Source organism: Oncorhynchus nerka, linkage group LG20, assembly GCF_034236695.1.
Source record: "Oncorhynchus nerka isolate Pitt River linkage group LG20, Oner_Uvic_2.0, whole genome shotgun sequence".
Taxonomy (NCBI): domain Eukaryota; kingdom Metazoa; phylum Chordata; class Actinopteri; order Salmoniformes; family Salmonidae; genus Oncorhynchus; species Oncorhynchus nerka.
The window spans coordinates 1,295,083-1,313,009 of NC_088415.1; the positions used below are offsets into that span (position 1 = coordinate 1,295,083).

At 49.7% G+C, this 17,927-nt stretch overlaps 1 protein-coding gene across 1 annotated transcript in view; it reads right to left on the reverse strand.

Moving 5' to 3' along the window:
• LOC115123375 (ubiquitin-like modifier-activating enzyme 1) overlaps nucleotides 1–17,927 on the reverse strand; it is a 62,435-nt gene that overhangs the window by 34,994 nt on the left and 9,514 nt on the right. The window contains 6 exon segments of the mRNA XM_065005118.1: nucleotides 519–665; nucleotides 968–1,065; nucleotides 4,254–4,386; nucleotides 9,375–9,572; nucleotides 13,178–13,312; nucleotides 14,148–14,316. Of these exon segments, the coding sequence (XP_064861190.1) occupies nucleotides 519–665; nucleotides 968–1,065; nucleotides 4,254–4,386; nucleotides 9,375–9,572; nucleotides 13,178–13,312; nucleotides 14,148–14,316 (880 nt within the window).

A 17,927-nucleotide genomic window follows, 5' to 3' on the forward strand; every position in this document is an offset into this window, starting at 1 on the left:
TTCCATAAACCAGTAGACTAGTCGTCTTCCATAAACCGGTACAGACTAGTAAACCAGTACAGACTAGTCTTCCATAAACCGGTACAGACTAGTCGTCTTCCATAAACCGGTACAGACTAGTCGTCTTCCATAAACCGGTACAGACTAGTCGTCTTCCATAAACCGGTACAGACTAGTCGTCTTCCATAAACCGGTACAGAGGAACAGCATGGCAGCTGGGTAAACACCCCAGGGAAGTCGAAAATAAGTAGAACACGTTTATTCTTGTTCACAAGATTTGATTGATGGGATTATCATTATGTGTGTGTGTGTGTGTGTGTGTATACAGGTGTGTGTGTGTGTGTGTGTACCTGGCACCAGGGCTTGGGAAGCCTGCTGTGTTTCCTCTGGTAGCTGTGTAGAGCCTGGAAGCCCAGGTACAGGTGTGTGTGTGTATACAGGTGTGTGTGTGTGTGTGTGTGTGTGTGTGTGTGTGTACACAGGTGTGTGTGTGTGTATACAGGTGTGTGTGTATGTACCTGGCACCAGGGCTTGGGAAGCCTGCTGTGTTTCCTCTGGTAGCTGTGTAGAGCCTGGAAGCCCAGGTGAAGCTGTCCTGGTCGCTCAAACTTGGCAAAGTCTGTCACCACAAACTCTGGCTCTGTCATGGAAGTGGTGAAGGATTTCTACAGAGAGAGAGAAGGCGAGACGCGAATTAACCCAACCTTTCTTCCAGCAGGTAATAGTGAACGATGTTGGAGATTATTTTACTGGGGAAATCTACACGTCGTGGTTAGTCAGAAACTACATTTTCCCCCCATTGATCTGTTACACAACCTGCACATGTACCCACTACATTAAACATTGGTTTAATGACAGTAAACTGTCTGCCACATCACAGTAACAGAACGGTTTAACGAGAACCAACACATTCCACCCTCTACATGAACTTGACACCATGACACGCGGGACAATGTCTGGTACTTACGAAGGCCACCTTCTGGGGCATCTTGACCTGAGAGACGATGCCTCCCCTGACGTAGTCGGAGAAACCTGTGGTGTCACAGATACTGAAGGTGTAGGGGCCTGGACGGAGAGAGAGAGAGGGGGGCAGAGAGAGAGAGAGAGAGAGAGAGAGAGAGAGAGAGAGAGAGAGAGAGAGAGAGAGGGGGACAGAGAGAGAGAGAGAGAGAGAGAGAGAGGGGGACAGAGAGAGAGGGGGACAGAGAGAGAGAGAGAGAGGGGGACAGAGAGAGAGGAGACAGAGAGAGAGAGAGAGAGGGGACAGAGAGAGAGAGAGGGGGACAGAGAGAGAGAGAGGGGGACAGAGAGAGAGAGAGGGGGACAGAGAGAAGAGAGAGAGAGAGAGGGGGCGGACAGAGAGAGAGGGGGGCGGACAGAGAGAGAGGGGGCGGACAGAGAGAGAGGGGGCGGACAGAGAGAGAGGGGGGCGGACAGAGAGAGAGGGGGCGGACAGAGAGAGAGGGGGGCGGACAGAGAGAGAGGGGGCGGACAGAGAGAGAGGGGGACGGACAGAGAGAGAGGGGGGACGGAGAGAGAGGGGGAGGGACGGAGAGAGAGGGGGGGACGGAGAGAGAGGGGGGGACGGAGAGAGAGGGGGACGGAGAGAGAGGGGGACAGACAGAGAGAGAGGGAGAGGGGGACGGACAGAGAGAGAGGGGGACGGACAGAGAGAGAGGGGGGGACAGACAGAGAGAGGGGGACGGACAGAGAGAGAGAGGGGGACGGACAGAGAGAGGGGGCGGACAGAGAGAGGGGGGGGACGGACAGAGAGAGAGGGACGGAGAGAGGGGGGCAGGCAGAGAGAGAGAGAGAGGGACGGAGAGAGGGGGGCAGAGAGAGGGACGGACGGAGAGAGGGGGACGGACAGAGAGAGAGGGACGGACAGAGAGAGAGGGGGACGGACAGAGAGAGGGGGGACGGACAGAGAGAGGGGGACGGACAGAGAGAGAGGGGGACGGACAGAGAGAGAGGGGGGACGGACAGAGAGAGAGGGGGGACGGACAGAGAGAGAGGGGGACGGACAGAGAGAGAGGGGGACGGACAGAGAGAGAGAGGGGGGACGGACAGAGAGAGAGGGGGACGGACAGAGAGAGAGGGGGACGGACAGAGAGAGAGGGGGGACGGACAGAGAGAGAGGGGGACGGACAGAGAGAGAGGGTGGGACGAGAGAGAGAGGGGGACGGAGAGAGAGAGGGGGACGGACAGAGAGAGAGGGGGGACGGACAGAGAGAGAGGGTGGGACGGAGAGAGAGAGGGGGGACGGAGAGAGAGAGAGGGGGACGGAGAGAGAGGGGGACGGGAGAGAGAGGGGGGGGGACGGAGAGAGAGGGGGACGGAGAGAGAGGGGGACGGAGAGAGAGGGGGACGGAGAGAGAGAGAGGGGGGAGAGAGAGAGAGAGGGGGACGGAGAGAGAGAGAGGGACAGGGGACAGAGAGAGAGAGAGGGGGACGGGAGAGAAGGGGGGACGGAGAGACGGGGGGGACGAGAGAGAGAGAGGGGGGCGGAGAGAGAGAGGGGGGGACGGAGAGAGAGAGGGGGGGACGGAGAGAGAGAACGTACTGACTTCAGAAGACTTCTTCCAGAATAGGAAATACACAGCCTGGTCCCAGTAGTACTGTGATACACAGCCTGGTCCCAGTAGTACTGTGATTCGCAGCCTGGTCCCAGTAGTACTGTGATTCGCAGCCTGGTCCCAGTAGTACTGTGATTCGCAGCCTGGTCCCAGTAGTACTGTGATTCGCAGCCTGGTCCCAGTAGTACTGTGATTCGCAGCCTGGTCCCAGTAGTACTGTGATTCGCAGCCTGGTCCCAGTAGTACTGTGATTCGCAGCCTGGTCCCAGTACTACTGTGATTCGCAGCCTGGTCCCAGTACTACTGTGATTCGCAGCCTGGTCCCAGTAGTACTGTGATTCGCAGCCTGGTCCCAGTACTACTGTGATTCGCAGCCTGGTCCCAGTAGTACTGTGATTCGCAGCCTGGTCCCAGTAGTACTGTGATTCGCTGCCTGGTCCCAGTAGTACTGTGATTCGCTGCCTGGTCCCAGTAGTACTGTGATTCGCAGCCTGGTGCTAGGACTGTTCGAGCAGTCCAGCCAAATCATAGGGCCATTGGTAAATTGGACTGTTTTGCACACTGTATATGCCTAAAAGTTATTGTTCAACTTAAAAAGTACATTTCTACAACACCAGCCAATGAATGCCTACAGCGGCAGCATTACAATAGGCTCTCTGTGGACATTCAACGTTGCCATCAGATAACCATGAGAATGGGGGCGTGTTCGGACCTCCCTCTTCCTGTAGTCCACGATCAGCTCCTTTGTCTTGCTCACGTTGAGTGAGAGGTTGTTGTCCTGGCACCACACGGCCAGGTCTCTGACGACCTCCCTATAGGCTGTCTCCTCCCTGTCGGTGATCAGGCCTACCACTGTTGTGTCGTCAGCAAACTTAATGGTTGTGTTGGGAGTCGTGCTTGGCCACGCAGTCGCCGGTGAACAGAGAGTACAGGAGGGGACTAAGCACGTACCCCTGAGGGGCTCCAGTGTTGAGGATCAGCATGGCAGACGTGCTGTTAACTACCCTCACCACCTGGGGGGGCGGCCCGTCAGGAAGTTCAGGATCCAGAGGGTGGTGTCTCGCATTCTCACGTAGGTGTTCCTTTCGTCCAGGTGGGAAAGGGCAGCATGGAGTGCGAGATTGCGTCGTCTGTGGATCCGTTGGGGCGGTATGCGAATTGAAGGGGTCTAGGATTTCGGTGTTGATGTGAGCCATGGCCAGCCTTTCGAAGCATTTCATGGCTACGGCACTTGAGCATTACGGGGCGGTAGTCATCTAGGCAGGTTACCTTCGTGTTCTTGGGCACAGGGACTATGGTCGTCTGTTTGAAACATGTAGGTATTACAGACTCCGTCAGGGAGAGGTTGAATATATCAGTGACACTTGCCAGTTGTTCCGTGCATGCCCTGAGTACACGTCCTGGTAATCCAGCTGGCACTGCGGCCTTGTGAATGGATGTCATGGATTTGAGCCTGGTCTCGGGGAAGCAGTATATCCTTCTCGTCGTACTCAATAAAGAAAAAACATCTTTGTCCAGTTCGAGGTGAGTAATTGCTGTACTGATGTACAGAAGCTCTTTTCGGTCATAAGAGACGGTAAGCAGCAACATTATGTACAAAATAACGTGAAAAAAAAAATCTCAAAATAACACAGTTGATTAGGCTGATACTAAGTATTGCTACAGGACAGGACTCACCCAGGGTCTTGATCTCTATTGGCTGGCAGCCGTTGAGCTCCGTCATGCCCTGCACCTCAGTGAAGATCACAGAGTCTCCGTTCTCAAACCCGTGGCGAGCCTCGTCCAAACACGTCACCACGCCTGCAGCATCCTAACAGACAAGCAGGGATGAGATCTGCACAGCACGGGAAGCCAGGGACAGAGGTTACCAGCTCCACTCCATGATAAAATTAAAATGTAAGAGAGTACTAGGAAGACTGGAGGGGGGGGGTGTATGTATCACATATGATGAGTGGTCCTTCGTTGCTCTTTATAGCTCAGTTGGTAGAGCACGGCGCTTGTAACACCAGGGGGTAGTGGGTTCGATTCCTGGGGCCACCCATAAGTAAAATGGATGCACGCATGACTAAGTCACTTTGGATAAAAGCATCTGCTGAACGGCATATATTATGCCAGTGTTTCCAAAACTGCTTTTCTTATCCTGAAATGGTCCACACTGACAACTGAGTTCTAGTGTTTAGCCCAGTTCCAGACTGAGTTCTGGTGTAGCGAGGTACTAATCAGAGGGGCTCCTGGTATTAAACCGCAGCATCTACAGCTCCAGTAGTGGACTAACCAAACAGCATCTACGGCTCCAGTAGTGGACTAACCAAACAGCTCCAGTAGTGGACTAACCAAACAGCTCCAGTAGTGGACTAACCAAACAGCATCTACAGCTCCAGTAGTGGACTAACCAAACAGCTCCAGTAGTGGACTAACCAAACAGCTCCAGTAGTGGACTAACCAAACAGGTCCAGTAGTGGACTAACCAAACAGCTCCAGTAGTGGACTAACCAAACAGCTCCAGTAGTGGACTACCCAAACAGCTCCAGTAGTGGACTAACCAAACAGCTCCAGTAGTGGACTAACCAAACAGCTCCAGTAGTGGACTACCCAAACAGCTCCAGTAGTGGACTAACCAAACAGCTCCAGTAGTGGACTAACCAAACAGCTCCAGTAGTGGACTAACCAAACAGCTCCAGTAGTGGACTAACCAAACAGCATCTACAGCTCCAGTAGTGGACTAACCAAACAGCTCCAGTAGTGGACTAACCAAGCAGCTCCAGTAGTGGACTAACCAAACAGCTCCAGTAGTGGACTAACCAAACAGCTCCAGTAGTGGACTAACCAAACAGCTCCAGTAGTGGACTAACCAAACAGCTCCAGTAGTGGACTAACCAAACAGCTCCAGTAGTGGACTTCAGGGGACGCCCTGCTGTAACCTCCTCACCTAACGTTACCTCTCTGTTACCGTTCAGGGGACGCCCTGCTGTAACCTCCTCACCTAACGTTACCTCTCTGTTACCGTTCAGGGGACGCCCTGCTGTAACCTCCCAGTAACGTGGACTCTCTGTTACCGTTCAGGGACGCCCTGCTGTAACCTCCTCACCTAACGTTACCTCTCTGTTACCGTTCAGGGGACGCCCTGCTGTAACCTCCTCACCTAACGTTACCTCTCTGTTACCGTTCAGGGGACGCCCTGCTGTAACCTCCTCACCTAACGTTACCTCTCTGTTACCGTTCAGGGGACGCCCTGCTGTAACCTCCTCACCTAACGTTACCTCTCTGTTACCGTTCAGGGGACGCCCTGCTGTAACCTCCTCACCTAACGTTACCTCTCTGTTACCGTTCAGGGGACGCCCTGCTGTAACCTCCTCACCTAACGTTACCTCTCTGTTACCGTTCAGGGACGCCCTGCTGTAACCTCCTCACCTAACGTTACCTCTCTGTTACCGTTCAGGGGACGCCCTGCTGTAACCTCCTCACCTAACGTTACCTCTCTGTTACCGTTCAGGGGACGCCCTGCTGTAACCTCCTCACCTAACGTTACCTCTGTTACCGTTCAGGGGACGCCCTGCTGTAACCTCCTCACCTAACGTTACCTCTGTTACCGTTCAGGGGACGCCCTGCTGTAACCTCCTCACCTAACGTTACCTCTCTGTTACCGTTCAGGGGACGCCCTGCTGTAACCTCCTCACCTAACGTTACCTCTCTGTTACCGTTCAGGGGACGCCCTGCTGTAACCTCCTCACCTAACGTTACCTCTCTGTTACCGTTCAGGGGACGCCCTGCTGTAACCTCCTCACCTAACGTTACCTTGGACCGTTCAGGGGACGCCCTGCTGTAACCTCCTCACCTAACGTTACCTCTCTGTTACCGTTCAGGGGACGCCCTGCTGTAACCTCCTCACCTAACGTTACCTCTGTTACCGTTCAGGGGACGCCCTGCTGTAACCTCCTCACCTAACGTTACCTCTCTGTTACCGTTCAGGGGACGCCCTGCTGTAACCTCCTCACCTAACGTTACCTCTCTGTTACCGTTCAGGGGACGCCCTGCTGTAACCTCCTCACCTAACGTTACCTCTCTGTTACCGTTCAGGGGACGCCCTGCTGTAACCTCCTCACCTAACGTTAACTCTCTGTTACCGTTCAGGGGACGCGCTGCTGTAACCTCCTCACCTAACGTTACCTCTCTGTTACCGTTCAGGGGACACCCTGCTGTAACCTCCTCACCTAACGTTACCTCTCTGTTACCGTTCAGGGGACGCCCTGCTGTAACCTCCTCACCTAACGTTACCTCTGTTACCGTTCAGGGGACGCCCTGCTGTAACCTCCTCACCTAACGTTACCTCTCTGTTACCGTTCAGGGGACACCCTGCTGTAACCTCCTCACCTAACGTTACCTCTCTGTTACCGTTCAGGGGACACCCTGCTGTAACCTCCTCACCTAACGTTACCTCTCTGTTACCGTTCAGGGGACGCCCTGCTGTAACCTCCTCACCTAACGTTACCCCTCTGTTACCGTTCAGGGGACGCCCTGCTGTAACCTCCTCACCTAACGTTACCTCTCTGTTACCGTTCAGGGGACACCCTGCTGTAACCTCCTCACCTAACGTTACCTCTCTGTTACCGTTCAGGGGACGCCCTGCTGTAACCTCCTCACCTAACGTTACCTCTGTTACCGTTCAGGGGACACCCTGCTGTAACCTCCTCACCTAACGTTACCTCTCTGTTACCGTTCAGGGGACACCCTGCTGTAACCTCCTCACCTAACGTTACCTCTCTGTTACCGTTCAGGGGACGCCCTGCTGTAACCTCCTCACCTAACGTTACCGTTCAGGGGACACCCTGCTGTAACCTCCTCACCTAACGTTACCTCTCTGTTACCGTTCAGGGGACGCCCTGCTGTAACCTCCTCACCTAACGTTACCTCTCTGCAGACAGTATATTGGCTGAGCCTTGGATACAGCAGCCGGTATATTGGCTGAGCCTTGGATAAAGCAGCCAGTATATTGGCTGAGCCTTGGATACAGCAGCCAGTATATTGGCTGAGCCTTGGATAAAGCAGACAGTATATTGGCTGAGCCTTGGAGACAGCAGCCAGTATATTGGCTGAGCCTTGGATACAGCAGCCAGTATATTGGCTGAGCCTTGGATACAGCAGCCAGTATATTGGCTGAGCCTTGGATACAGCAGCCAGTATATTGGCTGAGCCTTGGATAAAGCAGCCGGTATATTGGCTGAGCCTTGGATACAGCAGCCAGTATATTGGCTGAGCCTTGGATAAAGCAGCCTTGGATACAGCAGCCAGTATATTGGCTGAGCCTTGGATGCAGCAGCCAGTATATTGGCTGAGCCTTGGATAAAGCAGCCAGTATATTGGCTGAGCCTTGGATAAAGCAGCCTTGGATACAGCAGCCAGTATATTGGCTGAGCCTTGGATACAGCAGCCAGTATATTGGCTGAGCCTTGGATAAAGCAGCCTTGGATACAGCAGCCAGTATATTGGCTGAGCCTTGGATACAGCAGCCGGTATATTGGCTGAGCCTTGGATACAGCAGACAGTATATTGGCTGAGCCTTGGATAAAGCAGCCAGTATATTGGCTGAGCCTTGGATACAGCAGCCGGTATATTGGCTGAGCCTTGGATAAAGCAGCCAGTATATTGGCTGAGCCTTGGATACAGCAGCCAGTATATTGGCTGAGCCTTGGATAAAGCAGCCAGTATATTGGCTGAGCCTTGGATACAGCAGCCAGTATATTGGCTGAGCCTTGGATACAGCAGCCGGTATATTGGTTGAGCCTTGGATAAAGCAGCCAGTATATTGGCTGAGCCTTGGATAAAGCAGCCAGTATATTGGCTGAGCCTTGATACAGCAGCCAGTATAGCTGAGCTTGGATACAGCAGCCAGTATATTGGCTGAGCCTTGGATAAAGCAGCCAGTATATTGGCTGAGCCTTGGATACAGCAGCCAGTATATTGGCTGAGCCTTGGATAAAGCAGCCAGTATATTGGCTGAGCCTTGGATACAGCAGCCAGTATATTGGCTGAGCCTTGGATACAGCAGCCAGTATATTGGTTGAGCCTTGGATAAAGCAGCCAGTATATTGGCTGAGCCTTGGATAAAGCAGCCAGTATATTGGCTGAGCCTTGGATACAGCAGCCAGTATATTGGTTGAGCCTTGGATAAAGCAGCCAGTATATTGGCTGAGCCTTGGATACAGCAGACAGTATATTGGCTGAGCCTTGGATACAGCAGCCAGTATATTGGCTGAGCCTTGGATACAGCAGACAGTATATTGGCTGAGCCTTGGATACAGCAGACAGTATATTGGCTGAGCCTTGGATACAGCAGACAGTATATTGGCTGAGCCTTGGATACAGCAGACAGTATATTGGTTGAGCCTTCGATACAGCAGAGTATTGCTCCAAACTTTGATCACTCGTTCCCTTACAGCCAGTAGTGATCCAACCCTCCCAAACTTTACTCATCGGATCTACACGAATCACGCAGGTCACCTATTTTGGATTCAAAACGGCGAATTTCACCGTAAGGTGACTAGTTTGCATCCTTGTATTTTGATAAAATTATACAATTATTAGTGGGTCTCAAATTTGTGGAAGGCTTATATTTTTCCTATATAGTATATAGGATATATAGTGTATAGTATATATATAGTATATATAGTATAATTTCACAAGCCCTGAATTCATGACATTAATTTCTGTCTGAAATGCAGCATTTTTGACCTTGAAACAAAGCTTATTTAGACTTAAAAATCTCCACATTTTGTTGTTGAATTGTAGTAAGGCACTAACCTTGGTGATCATGGAGATCATAGCAGAGAGAGGCTGCTCTCCGTTGGTATCGATCACCAGCATCTCCTCTCCGAAGTCGCAGAAGAGCTGTCCGAAGAGTCCCCGTGTGTCAGCGATCACCAGCTTGATGCAGTTACTGTGACAGAAGTCTCCAACACGCTGCTGCTCCTCTAGAGGGGAGTTGGTCAGGACCACAACCTACAACACAGAGACATGTTATCACACATTCAACGTTTATAAAAAATATATATTAATTCAGAAGAGAATTGCATTAAAGACAATATGGCTGCTCTACCATATATGGTGGGAGAATATAGCATGATTAGAGTGAACAGACTGTCGTCATGGTGATTAGAGTGAACAGACTGTCGTCATGGTGATTAGAGTGAACAGACTGTCGTCATGGTGATTAGAGTGAACAGACTGTCGTCATGGTGATTAGAGTGAACAGACTGTCGTCATGGTGATTAGAGTGAACAGACTGTCGTCATGGTGATTACAGTGAACAGACTGTCGTCATGGTGATTACAGTGAACAGACTGTCGTCATGGTGATTACAGTGAACAGACTGTCGTCATGGTGATTACAGTGAACAGACTGTCGTCATGGTGATTACAGTGAACAGACTGTCGTCATGGTGATTACAGTGAACAGACTGTCGTCATGGCCACGGTCAAGTCATCTCACTGCTCCGTGGCAACGGGGTCCATCAAACGCCAACTGACAAGCGAGCGGCTACAGGTTCCTGTGTGATAACTCCTGTTTCTGTAGTGAGACCGCTTCATGTACAGTACGCCCCCTGGACATTACCTGTACCAGTGTAATGCATCTAAACAGGTAACCTCACCTGGAACGCAGGTGGTCGTCGGTGAGGGCTCCAGTATAATATAGTTTAACCACGTAATGGGGGTTCAAGTGTGTTAACTTGGAGCTAACATGATGTAGCCCAGACTCCCATTACAGGCTAGCAGGGAGATAGTGGAGCTAACAGACTCCCAGGCTAGCAGTGAGTTAGTGGAGCTAACATGATACAGTCCAGACTCCCTGGCTAGCAGTGAGTTAGTGGAGCTAACATGATGCAGCCCAGACTCCCTGGCTAGCAGTGAGTTAGTGGAGCTAACATGATGCAGCCCAGACTCCCAGGCTAGCAGTGAGTTAGTGGAGCTAACATGATGCAGCCCAGACTCCCATTACAGGCTAGCAGGGAGATAGTGGAGCTAACATGATAACAGTGGAGGTAACATGATACAGTCCAGACTCCCTGGCTAGCAGTGAGTTAGTGGAGCTAACATGATGCAGCCCAGACTCCCTGGCTAGCAGTGAGTTAGTGGAGCTAACATGATGCAGCCCAGACTCCCTGGCTAGCAGTGAGTTAGTGGAGCTAACATGATACAGCCCAGACTCCCTGGCTAGCAGTGAGTTAGTGGAGCTAACATGATACAGCCCAGACTCCCTGGCTAGCAGTGAGTTAGTGGAGCTAACATGATACAGCCCAGACTCCCAGCCTAGCAGTGAGTTAGTGGAGGTAACATGATACAGCCCAGACTCCCTGGCTAGCAGTGAGTTAGTGGAGCTAACATGATGCATCCCAGACTCCCAGGCTAGCAGTGAGTTAGTGGAGCTAACATGATACAGTCCAGACTCCCTGGCTAGCAGTGAGTTAGTGGAGCTAACATGATGCAGCCCAGACTCCCTGGCTAGCAGTGAGTTAGTGGAGCTAACATGATGCATCCCAGACTCCCAGGCTAGCAGGGAGTTAGTGGAGCTAACATGATGCAGCCCAGACTCCCAGGCTAGCAGGGAGATAGTGGAGCTAACATGATACAGCCCAGACTCCCAGGCTAGCAGTGAGTTAGTGGAGGTAACATGATACAGCCCAGACTCCCAGCCTAGCAGTGAGCTAGTGGAGCTAACATGATGCAGCCCAGACTCCCAGGCTAGCAGTGAGTTAGTGGAGCTAACATGATACAGCCCAGACTCCCAGGCTAGCAGTTAGTTAGTGGAGCTAACATGATGCAGCCCAGACTCCCAGTACAGGCTAGCAGTGAGTTAGTGGAGCTAACATGATGCAGCCCAGACTCCCAGGCTAGCAGTGAGTTAGTGGAGCTAACATGATACAGCCCAGACTCCCAGTACAGGCTAGCAGTGAGTTAGTGGAGCTAACATGATGCAGCCCAGACTCCCAGGCTAGCAGTGAGTTAGTGGAGCTAACAAGATGCAGCCCAGACTCCCAGGCTAGCAGTGAGTTAGTGGAGCTAACATGATACAGCCCAGACTCCCAGCCTAGCAGTGAGTTAGTGGAGCTAACATGATACAGCCCAGACTCCCAGTACAGGCCAGCAGTGAGTTAGTGGAGCTAACATGATGCAGCCCAGACTCCCAGTGCAGGCTAGCAGGGAGTTAGTGGAGCTAACATGATACAGCCCAGACTCCCAGTACAGGCCAGCAGTGAGTTAGTGGAGCTAACATGATACAGCCCAGACTCCCAGGCTAGCAGTGAGTTAGTGGAGCTAACATGATACAGCCCAGACTCCCAGCCTAGCAGTGAGTTAGTGGAGCTAACATGATACAGCCCAGACTCCCAGCCTAGCAGTGAGTTAGTGGAGCTAACATGATACAGCCCAGACTCCCAGTGCAGGCTAGCAGTGAGTTAGTGGAGCTAACATGATACAGTCCAGACTCCCAGCCTAGCAGTGAGTTAGTGGAGCTAACAGACTCCCAGGCTAGCAGTGAGTTAGTGGAGCTAACATGATACAGCCCAGACTCCCAGCCTAGCAGTGAGTTAGTGGAGCTAACATGATACAGTCCAGACTCCCAGCCTAGCAGTGAGTTAGTGGAGCTAACATGATACAGTCCAGACTCCCAGCCTAGCAGTGAGTTAGTGGAGCTAACATGATACAGCCCAGACTCCCAGTACAGGCCAGCAGTGAGTTAGTGGAGCTAACATGATACAGCCCAGACTCCCAGGCTAGCAGTGAGTTAGTGGAGCTAACATGATACAGCCCAGACTCCCAGCCTAGCAGTGAGTTAGTGGAGCTAACATGATACAGCCCAGACTCCCAGCCTAGCAGTGAGTTAGTGGAGCTAACATGATACAGCCCAGACTCCCAGTGCAGGCTAGCAGTGAGTTAGTGGAGCTAACATGATACAGTCCAGACTCCCAGCCTAGCAGTGAGTTAGTGGAGCTAACAGACTCCCAGGCTAGCAGTGAGTTAGTGGAGCTAACATGATACAGCCCAGACTCCCAGCCTAGCAGTGAGTTAGTGGAGCTAACATGATACAGTCCAGACTCCCAGCCTAGCAGTGAGTTAGTGGAGCTAACATGATGCAGCCCAGACTCCCAGTACAGGCTAGCAGTGAGTTAGTGGAGCTAACATGATACAGTCCAGACTCCCAGCCTAGCAGTGAGTTAGTGGAGCTAACATGATACAGTCCAGACTCCCAGCCTAGCAGTGAGTTAGTGGAGCTAACATGATACAGCCCAGACTCCCAGTACAGGCTAGAGGTTGGCTGGGATGATGGACAGGCTTGATCACAGAGACACATTTGACAGAAGTCCTAAAAATACATTCTAGTAGGGATCCATTTTTCAAGTTTTAGTATGTAAAATGTACCAGTCAGTATACCGTGCAACACTAGTCATCAGTAAGGGCTCCAGTGTAATGTAGTTTAACCAGGCAATGGGGGTTGATGGGTAATGTAGTTTATACCCTACCTGGAACAGAGTCAGGTAGTCATCAGTGAGGGCTCCAGAGTAATGTAGTTTCACTAGGTAAGGGGGTAGATGGGTAATGTAGTTTTACCTGAAACTGAGTCAGGTAATCGTCGGTGAGGGCTTCAGTGTAGGCCACTACTGGTACGTAGCTGTTGAGTTCAGCCAGGCGAGTCTGAGACACCTCAGCCCTGTTCTTCCCCAGATCCTCTTCTCTCAGGTAGAACTGGAGACAGAGAGGGGGTCGTTAACAGAGACGGGGTCGTTGACAGAGAGGGGGTCGTTGACAGAGAGGGGGTCGTTGACAGAGAGGGGTCGTTGACAGAGAGGGGGTCGTTGACAGAGAGGGGTCGTTGACAGAGGGGTCGTTGACAGAGAGAGGGGTCGTGACAGAGAGGGGTCGTTGACAGAGACGGGGTCGTTGACAGAGACGGGGTCGTCGACAGAGACGGGGTCGTCGACAGAGAGGGGGTCGTCGACAGAGAGGGGTCGTTGACAGAGAGGGGTCGTGACAGAGAGGGGTCGTTGACAGAGAGGGGTCGTTGACAGAGACGGGGTCGTGACAGAGACGGGGTCGTGACAGAGACGGGGTCGTGACAGAGACGGGGTGGTGACAGAGACGGGGTCGTGACAGAGACGGGGTCGTGACAGAGACGGGGTCGCGACAGAGACGGGGTCGCGACAGAGACGGGGTCGCGACAGAGACGGGGTCGCGACAGAGACGGGGTCGTTGACAGAGACGGGGTCGTTGACAGAGACGGGGTCGTTGACAGAGAGGGGGTCGTTGACAGAGAGGGGGTCGTTGACAGAGAGGGGGTCGTTGACAGAGACGGGGTCGCGACAGAGACGGGGTCGCGATAGAGACGGGGTCGCGACAGAGACGGGGTCGCGACAGAGACGGGGTCGTGACAGAGACGGGGTCGTTGACAGAGACGGGGTCGTGACAGAGACAAGTCCTCTTCTCTCAGGTGGACCTAACGGAAACTAACAACATGATCCAAACAATATCATCTTGACCTGAGCATGCCCAAAGAGAAGCTCCACAAACACACATCACGTACCTGTGAGGAGAGGTCTCTCCACTCGGCCTGTCCCTGGTCGTGCAGGGTAACACTCTTCACTCCTCCTAGGATGACGTTCTTAGCGATCTCCACGCCCAGCCCTCTCAGCCCTGAGACCAGGATGTTGGAGCTCTGCATGCGCTTCATAGCATCATGGCCCAACACGTAGCTATGGAGGAGAGAATACAGGCTTTATAAGACTACATAACACCTCTATAACACTACGTCAGCCCTCTCAGCCCTGAGACCAGGATGTTGGAGCTCTGCATGCGTTTCATAGCATCATGGCCCAACACGTAGCTATGGAGGAGAGAATACAGGCTTTATAAGACTACATAACACCTCTATAACACTACGTCAGTCCTCTCAGCCCTGAGACCAGGATGTTGGAGCTCTACGGAGAGAGACCAGAGCGGTGTTCAAAAACTCACACTAATATAATATATATAATAACATATATAATATAGTACTATTTGTGAAGTAAATGGAGTATATAGTATGGATATAGTTAGCATGACAAGTTTCCGGACATCGTACAATATTCTCCAAAATACGCAGTGGACACTATTTCTGTGCTTTTTGGGCCCATAATGCAACTCTTCAGAAAATGGGTGTGGCTTCACATCATTTTCAAATTTGACGAAAATATGCAGCCAAAGTCCAACGAGAGCGAATTTAAAAATTCATTGCTTAACTTCTTAAGGTATAGGGGGCAGCATTTTCACTTTTGGATAAATGGCGTGCCCAATTTCAACTTCCTGCTACTCATGCCAAGAATATAAGATATGCATATTATTAGTAGATTTGGATAGGAAAAAAAAACTGAAGTTTCTAAAACTGTTTGAATCATGTCTGTGAGTATAACAGAACTTATGTAGCAGGAAAAACCCAGAGGACCGTTCAGATTTTATTTTTTTGAGGTCTCTGTTTGTTCAGTGAGTTCTGGGAAACGATATTTCTTAGGAACCTGTTTTTAGTTCCTACCTCTTCCACTGGATGTCACCAGTCTTTGGAATTTGGTTGAGGTTATTCCTTTGTGCAATGAAGAAGTACGGCCATCTAGGAACTGCGTAACACTGTTGAGAGTTGCGCAAGACTTGAAAAGTAGCGTTAGTTTCCTCTCGTCCTCCATTGAAAACAGATAGACCCGTCTTCAATTTGATCGATTATTAACGTTTAAAAAAACCTAAAGTTGTATTACAAACATCGTTTGAAATGTTTTGGCAAAGTTTACAGGTAACTTTTGAGATATTTTGTAGTGACGTTGGGCAAATTGGAAGCTGTGCTTTTCTGGATCAAACGCACCAAATAAATGGACATTTTGGACGGAATTAATCGAACTAAAGGACCAATTGTGATGTTTATGGGACATATTGGGAGTGCCAACAAAAGAAGCTCGTCAAAGGTAAGGCATGTTTTATATTTTATTTCTGCGTTTTGTGTAGCGCCTGCAGTATGTTAGCTACACTGTCCTTATGAACCACATAGCATATCATTACAGCAGTATGTACTGGTATGTTAGTTAGCTGTCCTTATGAACCACATAGCATATCATTACAGCAGTATGTACTGGTATGTTAGTTAGCTACGCTGTCCTTAGGAACCACATAGCATATCATTACAGCAGTATGTACTGGTATGTTAGTTAGCTACGCTGTCCTTATGAACCACATAGCATATCATTACAGCAGTATGTACCGGTATGTTAGCTAGCTACACTGTCCTTATGAACCACATAGCATATCATTACAGCAGTATGTACTGGTATGTTAGTTAGCTACACTGTCCTTATGAACCACATAGCATATCATTACAGCAGTATGTACTGGTATGTTAGTTAGCTACGCTGTCCTTATGAACCACATAGCATAACATTACAGCAGTATGTACTGGTATGTTAGTTAGCTACACTGTCCTTATGAACCACATAGCATATCATTACAGCAGTATGTACCGGTATGTTAGTTAGCTACACTGTCCTTATGAACCACATAGCATATCATTACAGCAGTATGTACTGGTATGTTAGCTACGCTGTCCTTATGAACCACATAGCATATCATTACAGCAGTATGTACTGGTATGTTAGTTAGCTACACTGTCCTTATGAACCACATAGCATATCATTACAGCAGTATGTACTGGTATGTTAGTTAGCTGTCCTTATGAACCACATAGCATATCATTACAGCAGTATGTACTGGTATGTTAGTTAGCTACGCTGTCCTTATGAACCACATAGCATATCATTACAGCAGTATGTACTGGTATGTTAGCTACGCTGTCCTTATGAACCACATAGCATATCATTACAGCAGTATGTACTGGTATGTTAGTTAGCTACACTGTCCTTATGAACCACATAGCATATCATTACAGCAGTATGTACTGGTATGTTAGTTAGCTGTCCTTATGAACCACATAGCATATCATTACAGCAGTATGTACTGGTATGTTAGCTACGCTGTCCTTATGAACCACATAGCATATCATTACAGCAGTATGTACTGGTATGTTAGTTAGCTGTCCTTATGAACCACATAGCATATCATTACAGCAGTATGTACTGGTATGTTAGTTAGCTACGCTGTCCTTATGAACCACATAGCATATCATTACAGCAGTATGTACTGGTATGTTAGTTAGCTACGCTGTCCTTATGAACCACATAGCATATCATTACAGCAGTATGTACCGGTATGTTAGTTAGCTACGCTGTCCTTATGAACCACATAGCATATCATTACAGCAGTATGTACTGGTATGTTAGTTAGCTGTCCTTATGAACCACATAGCATATCATTACAGCAGTATGTACTGGTATGTTAGTTAGCTACGCTGTCCTTATGAACCACATAGCATAACATTACAGCAGTATGTACTGGTATGTTAGTTAGCTACACTGTCCTTATGAACCACATAGCATATCATTACAGCAGTATGTACCGGTATGTTAGTTAGCTACACTGTCCTTATGAACCACATAGCATATCATTACAGCAGTATGTACTGGTATGTTAGTTAGCTGTCCTTATGAACCACATAGCATATCATTACAGCAGTATGTACTGGTATGTTAGTTAGCTACACTGTCCTTATGAACCACATAGCATATCATTACAGCAGTATGTACTGGTATGTTAGTTAGCTGTCCTTATGAACCACATAGCATATCATTACAGCAGTATGTACTGGTATGTTAGTTAGCTGTCCTTATGAACCACATAGCATATCATTACAGCAGTATGTACTGGTATGTTAGTTAGCTACACTGTCCTTATGAACCACATAGCATATCATTACAGCAGTATGTACTGGTATGTTAGTTAGCTGTCCTTATGAACCACATAGCATATCATTACAGCAGTATGTACCGGTATGTTAGTTAGCTACACTGTCCTTATGAACCACATAGCATATCATTACAGCAGTATGTACTGGTATGTTAGTTAGCTACGCTGTCCTTATGAACCACATAGCATATCATTACAGCAGTATGTACTGGTATGTTAGTTAGCTACGCTGTCCTTATGAACCACATAGCATATCATTACAGCAGTATGTACTGGTATGTTAGCCAGTATATTAACTATATGCTGTAGGCTAACTAACCAACTACCCAACGTTTATTGACTTGATTATTCCCGTAATTCTTAGCTTAGCGGTACAGTCACTAGTGCGTCTCTCAACGTTTATTGACTTGATTATTCCCGGCATTCTTAGCTTAGCGGTACAGTCACTAGTGCGTCTCTCAATGGACATTCAGGTGTTTTCGTAAAT